This window comes from Acromyrmex echinatior, chromosome 15 (assembly GCF_024713525.1).
Source record: "Acromyrmex echinatior isolate Ae372 chromosome 15, ASM2471352v2, whole genome shotgun sequence".
NCBI lineage: Eukaryota > Metazoa > Arthropoda > Insecta > Hymenoptera > Formicidae > Acromyrmex > Acromyrmex echinatior.
In genome coordinates this window covers 8,386,319-8,402,391 of record NC_141866.1, presented here as the reverse complement: position 1 = coordinate 8,402,391, position 16,073 = coordinate 8,386,319, and the positions used below count along the sequence as shown (strand labels likewise).

The following is a 16,073-nucleotide window of genomic DNA, read 5'->3' as shown; positions in this document are numbered from 1 at the left end:
TATTAATGTTCATGTATGTCAAGGTATAGATACATGTACTATTCACAAAAGATCAAAAACTAGTATGAATTGTAGATTAAAAATGTAAAACAATTAAGTGAAATATTTTTCAATCTATTGTATTTTATATATATCTGCCATTTTTTTTTATTAAAAAGTATTGTTATTACGCGCTAATGAAATTTAGTTTTATTATTTTACGAAATTTTACAAATATTACAGAATAACATTTTATTACTTTTTTATTATTTTTATTGTTTATTTTTCTGTTTATTTAAATTATATAGAATTTCTGTTCTAAGTTGATTTTGAATTTGTTCTCTTTTTTTATTATTTATATATACTTTTTACATTCCAATTTTATAATAATTGACATTTTGCTAATTCATTAAGTAATTACATTCTTTCGCTTATGATTAATTTAATAACATTGTATGCAACTGCGTAATTCAATACTTAATTTAGATTGTTATAAACTGCATAATTTTTTTTTATTTATACTACAAGCAGAGAGAAAGAGAGAGAGAGAGAGAGAGAGAGAGAGAATTTTTGAATTTAGAATAGTTAAGCACACATGTAAAGTCTAAAAAAAGCATGACATTTCATATCACATTTATTTGTGCATCGTATAGTCTCATTCGAAAGCATAACAGCTGAACGTTAAATATCATACATCATGTATTGTTCGAATCCGAGATTACTTCCGGCAAATAAATTGAGCGCGTGCAGTGCAACACATCGGATTGTAATCGATATAGCAGCTTTTCACTGAAATAATATAATCGCTTGACCGTTTCATATTCTCGTTAAATTTCGTAGTGCGATCTAATATCGATGGCATGTCGCATTTTAAAATTTATATTTCAACGAGAAGTGGGCAAAAAAATTTGAATTTTCTACTTATCTTACAATTAAAACTCTGCCTTCTTAAGAAAGAGGATAAGAATCCTACTTTAATTAAAATTTTAATGAATTTGTGCGATGTAAAAATTTTTATCTTTAATCACACATATCCTTGTTAGATTTTATCTAAGAGATATATATTATTTCTTTAAAAAATTTTCTTCATTGCCGTCTTCGTGATATTTCGACGCAATTCCGATGCGCGAGGCCAAGACGCCACAGAATCGTCGCGTGTAGTTTTCTTGTGGCGCAGATGACACATTCCAGATTCAATTGGATGACAAAAGGCACATTTACGGACAATACGTGTCACTGAGCTGCAGAATAGCTCCCCCCTTTTGATGTGCCACTGGCGATTAAGTACCCTAATCTCACTGACATCGTTCACCACTGACAATGCTCGTGTGGTGTCATCAGGATTGGGTCGAAGCCTTTATAAGTCCTGAACACTTTTAATCGAAAGAACGTAGAACTTTAATAAACGGATATATACGATAATTCGATTAAAACAGATACTATGCATTCTAATTACGTTAATATGCATTACGTTAAATATGCATTTTGATTAAATATAGTTACATGTATATTTTATTTCAGATTACAATAGGATTTCTAAATTAATATAATAAAGAAATGTTATCCAAGTTGTGAATAACAAAAATTTCCTCCCAACAGGGAAACGAATAATATTCTGGGGAATGGAATAATGCAGCAATCTTTCGTTGAATTTTAGTTTTACAGTAGAATTTTTTTCTTTTGCTTTTACGCTTTATCGTGGAAATCTAGACACATTGCATTTTCTGTGATATATCATAATCTGATCCTGCTGATTTGAGTTATGACGTTGCGAACAGCGGACAAATAAATGGTACCTGGTGGCGTATCCCTTTGCGACCGGTACCAAAAAGGGGTGCTAAGATGGGAAATAGGGGGATCATCAGAAATCCCTCGAGTATATGGCATAATGGATCAATTGAGTAAATATCCTGTTGAGATAGGAATATATCTCTCTTTCTTCAAAATATAAAATCTATAGATAATATAGAATAATTGCACAATGTGATTATAATTAAATAAGCATGATAAAATAATCAGCCATATTAATAATGATAACTTTAAAATCTCCTTTACGGCGTATTATATCAATTAATATTTCATAATCGAATTAATTAGAAGGAAACTATATTCTACAATCTCCTCTCTCTCTCTCTCTCTCTCTCTCTCTCTCTCTCTCTCTCCCCCCTCTCTCTCTAGACAGTATAATAAAATAATTGAATCTAATGATTGAGCAGTGTCTGTTAAATTCGCTGGTTAAATTTGCGCAGCTCTAGTCAATCTCCAATAGCCGCATATAAAGTTACGGTAACAAGAGGTAGCGATTGGCTGTGTCAAATAAATTTAATCTGTTTTGGAGAGCCATACACCGTCACGCGAATACAACGACACAAAGCGATGATATTTTTGAAATAACCCCATTTCTCAGCCAAATTATTACACATCCACACTCATGAAATATTTTTGCTTTAGTAATATGGTTGCTTTAATATTTAATATTTATTAAGTTACTGAATTTGTTTTTTTTTTTAATTTATTATTTTAATTTGTCTTTAATTTTATTGTCACAAAATTTCTCTTTCGTTTTGTAAAATTCGCTCTATTACTGTGATTTATTTGGAATGATAAATAAAATTTGATTCATTCGTGCGACAGCCTGGTTTACTGTAATGCAATAGCGAAACATATTCCTGTTGCTATTTATGTAAGTGAAAATTATTTTTCACTGCTCTTTATTATTCAGATAGTCTGTTCCTCATTGTCTTAAAATTAAACCGACACTATCTTTCTACGCTAACAATGCTTGCCTTCGAAGCTACTTGAATTACGGCATAGCGACTGGCCAGAGCAGATAAATGGTACCTAATCCCACTTGTCATGATGCAAACTAGAGTCAATAAGCGATGAATCTTTAGACGAAGAGAAGCTAATGGTACATCGATCTGGCATCTTACTAGGCGAAAGAGAGCGAGAGAGGGAAAGAGAAAGAGAAAGAGAGAGAGAGAGAGAGAGAAAGAACCGTTTATTATTATCTTTCAAAAATAGTAGTCAAATTTAATGTAAAAAGAAATTAATCTAAATCTTGAGTTAACTTTATAAAATTAGTACCTACTCCGTTTTCAGCGCCTCAGTACAATTGAATCCTAATTTATCTTTGAAGAACTATACAAGACTTTCTGATATATTACAAGAAAAGATCTAATCAAAGTGTAAAAATTCGAGTGTAGGAATTCGAAAATGTAGAATAATCTCTATTATATTTTCATTATCTGTCGTAATCTTCTTATTTTAATCGAGATCAAGAATTGATTTAATATCTCTAATAATTTCTTTAATAATTTTTAACAAAATTCTTAAAATGCCATCCAGAATTCTTTAAAATATGTTAACTCTTAACATGTTAACTCTTAACAGTATCAATATCGTTATACTATTATCGATACATAAATATTATATATGGTGAAAAAGCTGCTGCGCAACAACAACATAACGATATCGAACTGTCGTTAAAAGTTACAGAATCGGGATATAAATCTGTAAAAAAAATTTTATTTTATTCTCCAAAGGTTACAAGTTTCCATTTAAAAAACAAATAATTGCCAAAATTCTTTTTATTTTTGTTTGTAGTTTGAATATTGATCGCAAAAAATTTTTTCCCATAATAGTAACGATATCGTTGATAGCACACATAACTTGATGATCGAACATGAAAATACATTTATCCAGAATATATTCAAAAAACGTTGTACAATAACATTTTAATTTGCACATTTTATGCAGGCAACAATTTACATTTTTGATGCTCTTCTATATTTTGTATGTTGTATACGGTTTATTGAAATTACTTGTTTTAAAAAAACACGTAAACAACGCACGTAAAATGTTGTGGCATTTGATTATTCTTTGAGCTAATATTACTACATTTGTGATGTACAATATAGTACGCTAAGCGCAGTCACGAGTTTCAAAGAGAGTTTTTGACGAGCGGGGTGAAGAAAAGGGAAACGGATACGGTGCAAGCTGTTTCGCGAGAAACTTTTGAATTATTTCTTCGCCATTTCTTCATTCCACTGCGTGGAAGGCACGTCGCGACGGGATATTATATTCCATAAGACTTTGTCTTACGATGCCGATGAAGGAGAGGAGAAGTTCTCCCCTATCTTTAACATCGTTTCCGTCGACAGTAGAATAGGTCGGCGAGTTTGTTTCGTAGAGAAAGTTGTGGTCGACAGTGCGCAGATCGAATAACGACATTGTCGATAATGGAGTCCGCAACGACACAGAAAATACGAGAATCTAAAATCCCCTTTTTCTATTTTTCGATAACTGATTGTCACTGCTCTGCGTTTATCACGCGTTTTCGTGTACCATTTCATAAAGCCAGTTGATGTACATCTCATATAATGAGATTACAGCTTATCCTGGTCACAAACAAAGTAGTATTCGAGATAGTATCCTTTGTCACAAACAAAGTAGTATTCGAAACCTTTCACATGCTATTTTATTTTTTAAAAAACCGGACGGGAAAAAAAAATTTTATGGATTTAGGTTGTTAACTTTTCCTGCGTTTTGTTTCTGTAATTTTTTCCATTTTTATCTTTTCTATCAGTCTGCAATTTTGAGGGAAACGTGACGTAAACACAAAGGTGTTATACAGTTGGTACACGATTCAGAAATTGTTCCGATTATTTTTTGATTATTTTTGTAAAAGTACCGTGTTTACGATTGTATACAAAAGAAAGGCGATAACAAGATCTTTTTATATTTTGAAAGGTTTACATGTTTTGATACGAGACTTTGGTTGAAATATTTTATATTACGCAAGGAAATATTACACGTTTATTATATTATTATATAAAATAAAAGTTAATTTAGAATCCTTTTTTTCATTGCTTTCAATAATAATTCAGTTACTCGGATTAACGTATCTTGCGCTGGTGTATTTAAGAGAACCCATAAAGGATAATGCAAGTTCTCCATCCTCTTAAAACCACATGAGCTTCCGGAATTATAAGTACCACATTTCCGCATAATGTCGGCCATTAACGCTAACATAATTTTCATAATCTTGCAGGTACCGATCCCATGAATTAGTTACTTGCTACATTAAGAAAGGAAGAGGAACCATCCGACATATGCGAGTCGACATACGATCCACTCGTGAATCATCCCCTGTCATTATGTAACGGTGAATTTCCTCGTTTCCGTCGGTGCATACGCCAAGTGCAGTCAAAATTGCCTGAAATCGCGCCGAGAGAGAGAGAGAGACAGAGTTCGCAGATTCATGGAATCGTGATCAGGTAAGGGTGATTTTGATGTCGTTGCTGCACCGAAAAGGAACCGCCACGAAATTTATATGTCAGGACCGGAAATACGTGCCAATCTGGCTCGGTATCTGGGACGGTAATGTAACTGTCATAGGAATAGGATAGGAAATTTCCGTCGAAAATGAGATCGGATTTTGCGAAATCGAGCGTGCAACATTTTCCGAGATGCACTCGTGTCAACTAGAGTGCACAATGATAAGCGATTGAAGGAATTGGCAAGTTACTGATGTAACATTATTCAAAGTCTGTTTAGCAGAATATTATTATTGGCAGTTGAGTAATTTAAAAATTCTCAACAATGTGGAATTTTATAATGTTATTTATTAATTTGATAATTATACACAATGTGTTTCGCACAGTGCTGCAAATTTTAATTATTCTCCAAATTCCAATTAATATTATACAGTATCACCACAGAGCAATTGCTAGGATTTCAGAGAATAATTAAAATTTATATAAAATCCTAAATAAAAATTCTCACATGTGTGAAATATAAAAATTGTAATAATTTTAAATTACAATAATTTTTACAAGCGATTAAAGTTGATCAACAGAATTGTAAAGCTAAGACCCGTAATTGTACTTATATATTTATCGATTTGTCGCTAAATAATAAGATTACAGATTGAATAAATCGTATAGTTCATGCGATCACACACACACACACGCACGCGCGCGCGCGTATTTCGTATTATTTTTTATGTAAAAGTACGTTCACGTACGTTACATTCAAATATACGTTACATATTCCGTTATAAAATTGGCCTTGATGTTTGTTATTGTTGCGGACGGAAAGTATACCGCATGATGCGGACGTATTGCTATTCGCACGGTGAGACTAAAGCAAGCGGGTAACATTATCACTCGAAACGTAATCATAAGAGATACTTAGAAAGCTCTTCCACCTCAAATGCGTTGATTCTGTTAATGTATGCAGTGTAATACAATATCAACGTGCGTAATTAGTTCTCGTGCTTGGCTATTCATGTTAAGACGACGACTATTTATTCAAACGTATATTTCATATGATTTATTTGAATTGAAACGATAGCGGATGAGAATTACAAATTATTATATACTTTATATCGTAATATCGATGGATTAATTGTTGGAATTATTATGAATACATTTTGCGCCGAATTAAATATAATTTGCATATTCTGTCATTTCGAGAACGCATGAATTGTATCAGAAAAATAGTATCATGATTCTGTAATTTTTAATGATATTTAATTGATATCTTTATATTGTCATTTCGCAGATATTACTAATGGTAAAAAACCTGTTCAACGACAATGTAACGATACTGAACTGTCGGTAGTAAATGTTACAGAATCGGAATACAGCTCGAGTAATTCAAATTACGCAAATGTGATGTATTGGACGTTTGCAGGGTTACCATGGACCTGGAAAACCGGGAAAACCGGGAAAAGTCAAGGGAAAATGTAAAAAAAGTCTGTAATTTCGAAATTTGCTCACAATTTCCTTAAACTACTCCTATTCCAAATAATTGTTATAATTTTTTAAATATTATATCTGACGTTTATAGCTCAAAACTTGCGCACTTTAAATGAGTTTAACAAGATAATTCAAATTTATTTTATTCAGTATTTTTATTGAATCCCTCTTTTTCGTTATAACTGCATTCTTTTTTTCAAAACTAATTTATTGTTTGCTGGCTCGAATTTGCACCCAAAATTTTACTATGCTATTAAGCTTAATAATATAGCTTTCTTACAATCCTTGAATATAAATGTTAAAATTTACTTTAATATTTTATATTAGTCATGGAAAATTTTCCATTTTTATCTGGAAAACCTGGAAAAGGGAATTTTTTAATTTATTTTCTATGACAACCCTGGTTTGGTAATAATTAATTCGAAACGTAAGGTACAGTATATTTGTCGTGAATCTATTTCTTAAAACGTTAAATATTCAAAATCTATGTCGTTTCTTACGACGTACTACGCGTGTACACAAAGGTCAACGGCATCAACGAGCGACCGGCGCAATGTATTGTCATTCAGTCGATGAGATTCGAACGAGCAGGCAACGGCATAAGCCGCTCTACGTAATCACGGAATTACTCATTGAAGTGCGATAATTCGTGTATAATTATCAGCCGATGTATTAAGTTAACGATTTTACGTTGATGATCGTATATTTGTTCTGATAATTTGTAAGATTTGCGATTCGTAGTGATAATGTGATACCTTCCGCGTTATTTTCCCATCCCAAGGTACATACAATACAAATTGCATGTCGCATGTGGCTGACGTCGGGAGTGCTGTGCAAAATGCCGTAATTCTTTTATTCTTGCAATTAATATACACGATTATAATAAATTATGTTTTCGCGAGTGTTGTATTGTACAAGTGCGAGAAAATCTGAATGGAGGAGGAGACCTGGAAGGCATTAGATAACAGCGGAGTAAAATGAGGTAAATGACTCATTTAATTTCTTAATCTTCTCTATCTATATGTAAGAAATTGACTGAAAAATCAATGTTACATATGCGAAAATTAATAATAATTAACATATTGACAAGTTGCAATTACGGGTTCTTAGCACGCAAGAATGTTGTTCAACTTTTCCACGTAGTACATCGAAAAACATCGTAATTTTTCAACGTATTAGAATTTTGATTAATTAATGGACCGCTTATATAGCGAAAACACCGCGATCGTTTTTTTGAAAATCGGCCATAATTATCGTACGACGCGACGTGATGACGTCACGGAGGGAGTCTATCGCGCGTCAGTTTCTGGACGACCCGGCACTGCCCGGCACGCGCCGGTACGTATTTGATGTGTTTTCGCGTCGTTCCGTGTTTCGTGCGTACTTTTTCCGTTCAGAACGAGCCTCGTATGAGGAATGAGTGTTATAGGATTGTCGGGAACATAAAATCTAGCGATAAATGATTGTCGACAGGAGCAACGCGTGTCTATTCTTGTTAATCGCGGACCGTTGGCTCGCTCGAAGTATCGGAGTGAAGTGCCAGAGTGAAATGCCTTACTGGTTCCTGTAGTGTGTTATTAACAGTGTCGAAGGATTATCATGGAGCATAAATTAGTACGTGCGACCGGCAAATGATCCGTATTTCACGATATCAATCCTGCAGATCATGTGGCGTTGTTCTGATCGTTGCCGTTGGCGTATCGAAACTTCTAGAATCGGAGTGAAGTTGCCGCGATCTTCCGAGCGTCTTGAACAGGTCTTTAGCGCATCGGAAATATGGAATCTGGCAGTGCAAGTGAGTGATTGTCGTAGCATAAATTGGCATAAATTTGTACGTGCGGTTAAACGCAATTTGAATCCCGTTCTGTTGCATCGCGTCGGACCGTTGCAGTTGGCACGTCGAAGCTTCGAGCATCGGCTTGAAGTTGCCGTCATTTTTCGAATTTCAACATATATCTTAGGTTCGGATGTATCGGGAGTATCGAGTTCAATAATGAACGGTCATCGCGAAGCGTAAATCAGCGTGCACGTTAACGTTTTTTCGGACATTTGCGATTTTCGGACAGTTACGTCGAATGCATCGGTCATGTCGGACATTCGTGGTTCTCGAAGGTTCGAGCGTCGCGTCGGTATGAAGTGAGCGTCGCTTGTTCGATTTTAAAAATAAATATTTGTATGAGTGAATAATTTGTCATTTAAAAAACTAAAATTAAATTTATAATATTATTTAAAATTATCTTGGTTTAGTACGATCGGAAAAAGATTAATCTGTTATTAGTACTTCTTTTTTGGATTTTTTTTGGATAGTAATAAAATATATATATATAGCGCACATAATTTTAATATACAAATTTCAACTTCTAAAGTATTTCACGACATTTGTAGGGTACTCTATAGATTGTGACGTTTCTATAATTCTATTTACGTGCAAATGCTACCATTTCACATGCATTGTTGTGTGTATGTGTACGCGCCATTTTATCCATTTATTACACGAGCACATGCATTTCGTTCAACGTTCCACCGATATACTCACTCTTTACATCGCATGTGGGTCAAGTGTAAGCTGTCAATATTTCGCTTTCTGCGTTTCAGCTGCAATGTGTTGACTCTCCACAGCGCGGGATTTCCTTTTTCATTCCTGTGCATTTTGAATATTGACTTTCTACCATGAATCTTATTTTCACTCTCTTTTTTTAACGTAACCTTTCAATTTTATTTTGAAGCATTTTCTCTCAAAAATTATAACTATTATAGAAGAAAAGAGAATACACAGTTGTAAACAGATTATAAGCTTTTTATTTCTGTAGAATTCGCGCTCGCGAAGAATATAGCAGAATTTGTGAATTCTCATAAGATTCTTTGATCCTTTTATGAGGACGACACCATAAGTATACGATGCAACTATAATATTTCGTAAAATCCATGTGCGGCAAAAGAGATAATAACGACAACATAAGCTTACAATACGATAGCATTGCGTCCTTTTATACTCATATATTTTGTGGTGCATCCGCCTATATCCTGTTCATATACATTATGCTTTGGCGAAAGCCGAAACCATCTTACCTCCGTATAGATACCTATATCCGATCGAAGATATTTCTACCGTTAAGACTCGAATTATTTTTTGAATTCACTTTAGACGGTAAAAAATTTTTCGTATATAAATATGTATAAATCTGTATAAACATACACAAATATGTATAATTATGTATGAAATATATTCATACATGTTCATACATCCCTCTTTCTTTTGTAAAATTACTTTTTAGTATAATAGAAAAATAATAATAGTAAATGTAAAAACATTAAAAATAATTGAAAGAATAATAATATTAGGTGTTGGAATTAATTCGTAGCGTTTTACAAGTGATGGGAAGTACTTTCATTAATGTATTTTTTAATGCTCATGTGAAATAAATAACATTCTTTCATTAAAAAACGCTACGAATTAATTCCAACACCTAATAATTTTCACTGTTTTAGAAAAAAATCAAGTTTGAAGAAATGTAAAAAAAAATACTTATGTATAATTATATTTAAAAGTATACATAATTGTGTATAAGCAATTTTTTTTTTACATTTTTCAAAACTTGTTTTTTTTTTCTAAAACAAACAATGCGAAAATTATCCCTTTAATTATTTTTTATTGTTTTCACATTACTATTATTATTTCTATCACACTAAAAAGTAATTTTATAAAAGGAAGAAGGATGTATAAACACATATGGACATATTTTATATATGATTATACATGTTTATGAATATTTATGTACGTTATACATATTTATATATACTCATGCATGAAAAATTTTTTGTAATTTATAATTCAGAATTCAAAATAGTATTCTGATTACCATTTTATATCTAATATAATATGAAAAATATTTTAAAAATTAAAATACATATATGTATATAATATGTATCCTTACAAAAATCTAATACTTTAATATTAAAAGACAGTAATTACTTATTTTAAATATTAAAAAAGTATTGAACACTGTTGTTCAATACTTTTAGTACTCTAAATAAGCAATTAATTATTGTCTTTCATTAATAAATTGGCTAATATATTAAATTTCTGTAAGAGTTATGTATATATCAAAATATATGACATATGATATTATACATAGAATTCTATCTTGATATACGATATAAATCTTAGATCATCTATGATTTTATGATTGATTACATTTCTCGAAAAAGTGTGCATCTAATTTCTAAAAAAGTTAAAATATTTAATCAATATTAAATCTCTTCTAAATATTTAATATCTATTTGTAAAAAAAGGATATAAATTTATGTCTCTTATAAATATTTAATATCTATTTGTAAAAAAGATATAAATTTATGTCTGAAAGAAATGCAATTTCTGCTACTATTTATTATTATTTTTATTATTTATTATTATTATCGTCATTATCTTATTGCCTCAAAGTATTGCGCGTAGGTTTTTCATCGACTAAATTCGCAGTGACTCGTGATAACGCAATGGTTCTAACGGCAAACGCAATTTGGAGATATGATGACGTTTTAACTACCATATAACGGAAGCAATGAGCATAACGCCCCTTGCACGAAATATATATACACACACACACACACACACACACACACACACACACTCTCTCTCACACACACGCGCGCATACACACACACACACACACACACACACATATATGTATAATATAATATGTGTGTGTATGTATTTATATATACCGGGTGGGAAGATTGCTTTGCTAGTAAACTAACTTCCCCATTCCGTCAACAGTGTTACAATGAATGCTTGCGCGATGCGCTACGGGGCGAATTTAATAATTGCACGAATCCCTCCATCTTTGTCCGGGCTCTGTGTAGCACAACGAGGCGTTAATTACTTCCACCATTACCATTTCAGATTGAGTCGGGGACTGAATGCTGGGTCTCATTTTACTCGCGCAATCTTTCTTATGAATAATTTTGCATTTGTGTTAAGTCCAATGAGCTTTTTCGCCATACAATTTTAAATAGTCAGCGTAGAAGATATGAACAGAAAGAGAGAGAGAGAAAGAGAGAGAGAGAGAGAGAGAGAGAGGGGTGAGATGAGACAATAATTTAAATACACAAAGAAATTAGTGTGAAATAAAAATCGGATTGTTACGTTAATAGATGTAAATTTATGCAAGTCACGACATATCCAAAATTATTATAAATTTTTTTAAAAAAAGATGTAAATGTTAAATTGCCGTCATTACACCTAAAATATTTCTATATAGTCACTTCTATATATTTGTTGATATAACTCCAAGGGCATGAGAGCCAGCATCCGGATCTTCATCCTAATTATGAATGGCGTCATTCGTTCGGACTCAAGTAGGGGAGACGAGCACGAATTATACTCCTTCTCGCTCACTCTCGTTCCCGTTCTCTTTTTCTCGTTAGACGGTCCCCACATATTATGCAGTGGTATGCGATATGCCGGCGTTTATAAAATGTGGGCCACTTCAGTACGCGGATCGTCGATGCGCGGATCGCATTACTCGAAGCTGATCGTCGACCTACGTCTATACGATGATCGAGCTCGTCGTTTTTCAGCATTCGGCTGTCAGGCTGTTTCAATGGTGCCGTTGGCTGCTTTATTACCTTTACGCGAACGTATCGAATCTCGGTGAGTGCGTGTAATTTAAAGTGATCGATTCTTTTCCGAAAATTTGAAAAAGAAGAAGAAATGTTTCATCTCTATATTAAAAACAAATTTTGTAAAGTCAAGAATCTATCCGAAGTAATTACGAAATAATTATGTCTAATATTTGAGCACAGATATGATTAATAACTATGATTTCATTATCCATTTTAGTACAAATATAGATAATAATTACGATTACGTTATTATCGTTTGATAACCTTATTTCGCCGGTCATTGCCGAGGATATTAATAAAAATAATGTAATATATATAGTTTATATAATTTAACACATTTTTGTGATAATTATTTTAGGTGCAATTAACCATCTTTAAGAAATAAGAAATTATTGTTTTAAATATTTTTATTTTAATAAACTTAAGTAAAGTAAAAGTAAAATTTAATAGTATATATATCTTTCATCATGCTTGTGCATCGTGATATTTAACATTTTCTGATATGAAAAATAACTATCTTTTTACGTCAAGAGATATTACATGTTGCATCAGATTCGACCTCTCGCAAGATAATATTTTCTATTTTTAAAAATACTAAAAGGATTAAGCTCTTAAAGAGTTAGGATTTATAATCAATGGGACTAATATCACATAATAGGTTTTTCTGTTAAAGCTTCTATTAAAAGTATATAGCATCTACTAAAAGTACGTCCACTAAATCGATAGAGAGAACTTTATTGAAAAAAAAACGACGCTTACTTTACATATGTTGTCTCGCATTTACCATTGGCGTTGTTGTTAACGTAAAGAAGACTCGTACTTAAACTACGAAGCACTTAAACTATTGCACGGTTAAAGCTAGCCATCTGTCTCTGACTCGCGTGCATGTAGAAACTGGGCCGTCATTTCCCTTCGTGTTCAAACGCGCTTCCGCATGCCTCTTGAGGCTGCTTCGTGCTTCAAGAGACGACGCTGTTTGATGCAGTTTGCTGAAAACACACTCGACGTGACATTACGGCGTGGACAATATGTCGCGTTGGAATGGAAACGGAAATAGATTCGAAGTGGCTTCGTCGGAAGAGCGGAGAGCAGACCTTATAGCTATCGTATAGATATACAACATCGTACGATTTTCACCGCATATTGCTTGGTCTCTAAAAAACATTTTACGATTAGTGCCTCTGTTATATTTTCTTTGCCATTCATTCGTTATTATTGTTACAGTTTGGAATATCTGAGTTACATTGGAGTCTTCTATTTTGTTACGGAGTATAAAGAGTATAAATGTTCTAGTCTTTTTGCAAGTATAATAAAATGATGATTACATAACTTTATACACAAATTGATGCGAGAGATTAAGCTAAATAAAATTGGAATTTTAAAACTTAGTACGAGAGTTTCAGGTAAACAGCTGACACTGTATTTGAAATTCAAAAAGTACTATGCTGTAATATAACTTGTTGTAAATATTATTCCATGATATATTATAAAAAAACGTTAATATACTCAAAAGTAATACTTTTGAATTTATTTTTTATTCTTTGTATTCTTCTATGAAATATATCAATATTTTTCTGTCACGCTAATATAACACGAATGGCATAAATCTCTTTTGTAAGACTTAATTCTTTCATGTGTAATATTGTCGGGTTGTTACTTTAAATTATAACGCGGGAATAGCTTTGCGAGAGTGATGTGTGAAACGAAATAGGTCAGAGCACCGCGCGTGTTGATAAAAACCGCTCGGTTGAACTCCCAAGGTGTCGAGAGTTAACGCACAAATTAATACCGCCCACTGTAAATCTAACCTGTCAACGTCGAATTGTCTGAATTGTCCACAATGAAAGATTTCCGGCGTAACTATACTGCGATATATGACCGACGAGAAACAAGTTTTCACGGTTTCGCGTTACACCCTTCTAATGGCATTAGCATAAACAATGAACCAGCTTTATTTGACGTCTTTATCATTATGCCCTTTAATCTTATTCTTTGTTTGCAGAAAGCGGAAATCGGTTTTAACGCGCGTCGAAATCATAGTTGAGTATCATTAGAGAGAATTGCCTTTTTATCTTGATTTTCGCAATTCGACGAAAATACGTAAATAAAGAATATGTAAGAAGCAATGATTAAGTAAGACGATTTACATCAATAATTTTTGTAATTATACATTGCATACACTTGCAAGTGCATCACATCCAGAGAAAGGTTTCTTCGATTCAAAGAAATGTTTCTTTGTTATATGGTTAAAGAAAAAAATTTCGTTGATTTAAACATTATTTTTTGAAATTAAATAAAAAAATGTATTTGATTTTTTCTTTAACCATATAGCAAAGAAACATTTCTTTGAATTGAAGAAACTTTTCTCTGGGTGCATAGCAAGCGCTCGCTTTGATTAGCAAATTTGTTCCACGCGCAATTAACCGTCCCATGAGCCGCGTAACGCCATCGATAGGCAAATCGAAAACAATTGGAAACAATTCGAACTCTACTCATCCGAGTGACATCAAAAGCTTGTCGATTAACTGCATCCCGTTCTCTGCGCGCGCGTCGCGGCTTTTGGTCCTAGCCAGGCCGGGGAAGAGCGATCATTTACTATGACGGCACAGAACGATTGAGGGTCGTATTCAAGGGGAGAAAAATGTAATTCATCGAGATTATTGCTTTGCGAATCTTTAATTGAATAAGAAAAAATTCGAGGAAAAGATTTAGGTGTCCTTGATTTCGTTATAACAGAGAACACGATAAGCGATTTTGAGTTATTTTGAGTTATTATATTAGGTGTTGGAATTAATTCGTAGCGTTTTACAAGAGATGGGAAGTACTTTCATTAATGTATTTTTTAATGCTCATGTGAAATAAATAACATTCTTTCATTTAAAAACGCTACGAATTAATTCCAACACCTAATATATAATACTTAAAATATCATGAGAAGACATACACAATTGGCTTACATACTTCATATCATTTCAAAATTGAATTTGATGTACTTATTCTTTCTTTTCTTTTAAATTAATAATTACGTTTGTGTTTACAAAGATTTAGATTATGAATATTTCATCATACTAAAAGTATGAAGTACATGAAAAACTTGTGTTATATTAATTTAGAATAGTCTATTTCTGGTACGTAAAATTTACGTATCAGAAAATTGTGTATCAATATTATTGCTATTGATACATAAATTCATTGTATCAATATCAATAGCGTTTTAGGGTTAAATTTTCTTCTACAAAGATCAAAGATCAAAGTTGCTATGCGCCATTTCTTTCGTAACATCACCGCTTTTGCGTCAGGACCAATAATATCGCAATATTCAATTTATTAATTAGAGAGGGACCTCCGTCACCCTTCGCAAGGGAAGATTGGGGGAATCGAAAACACGATTAGGGTTTCCTCCCCCGATGGCGGCAGAAAACATTTTCCCGGGTCGGGGTCGGGGTCGGTAAACACGCGGATTCGCGCTGTCGAAGATTGACCGGTCGTTGCAGGGGTGGCACGGTATCGGGCTTAGGTCGGCACGATCAGGATACTATTCCAACTGGCGAATCAATGGTGCCTGATTGGCCACGTTCTCGGCACCGGGGATGCCGATTACACAAGCCGTCGTATAACCATGAGCTACACAATGACACCCGTGATTTTCGAGCCGCACCCTTATGACTCTCCTCTCACATTGTCGACCTTGATGCCAGTCCCATCTAC

The 16,073-nt window shown here is 33.2% G+C and overlaps 1 protein-coding gene across 9 annotated transcripts in view; it reads left to right on the top strand.

Moving 5' to 3' along the window:
• The window catches only part of Liprin-gamma (liprin protein kazrin), a 158,425-nt gene that overhangs the window by 18,727 nt on the left and 123,625 nt on the right, over window positions 1-16,073 (top strand). For 3 of the 9 annotated variants that reach the window (XM_087414185.1, XM_087414183.1, XM_011055430.2), the window contains exon 1: window positions 10,273-12,393. The exons of 1 other annotated variant lie outside the window; for it this stretch is intronic. In XM_087414185.1, the coding sequence (XP_087270311.1) occupies window positions 12,297-12,393 (97 nt within the window). In that variant the 5' untranslated portion in view covers window positions 10,273-12,296. Of the gene's footprint in view, window positions 1-5,032; window positions 5,259-10,266; window positions 12,394-16,073 lie in introns of those variants that run through there. 5 more of the 9 variants (XM_087414186.1, XM_011055432.2, XM_087414187.1 and 2 more) reach the window with 4 other exon arrangements.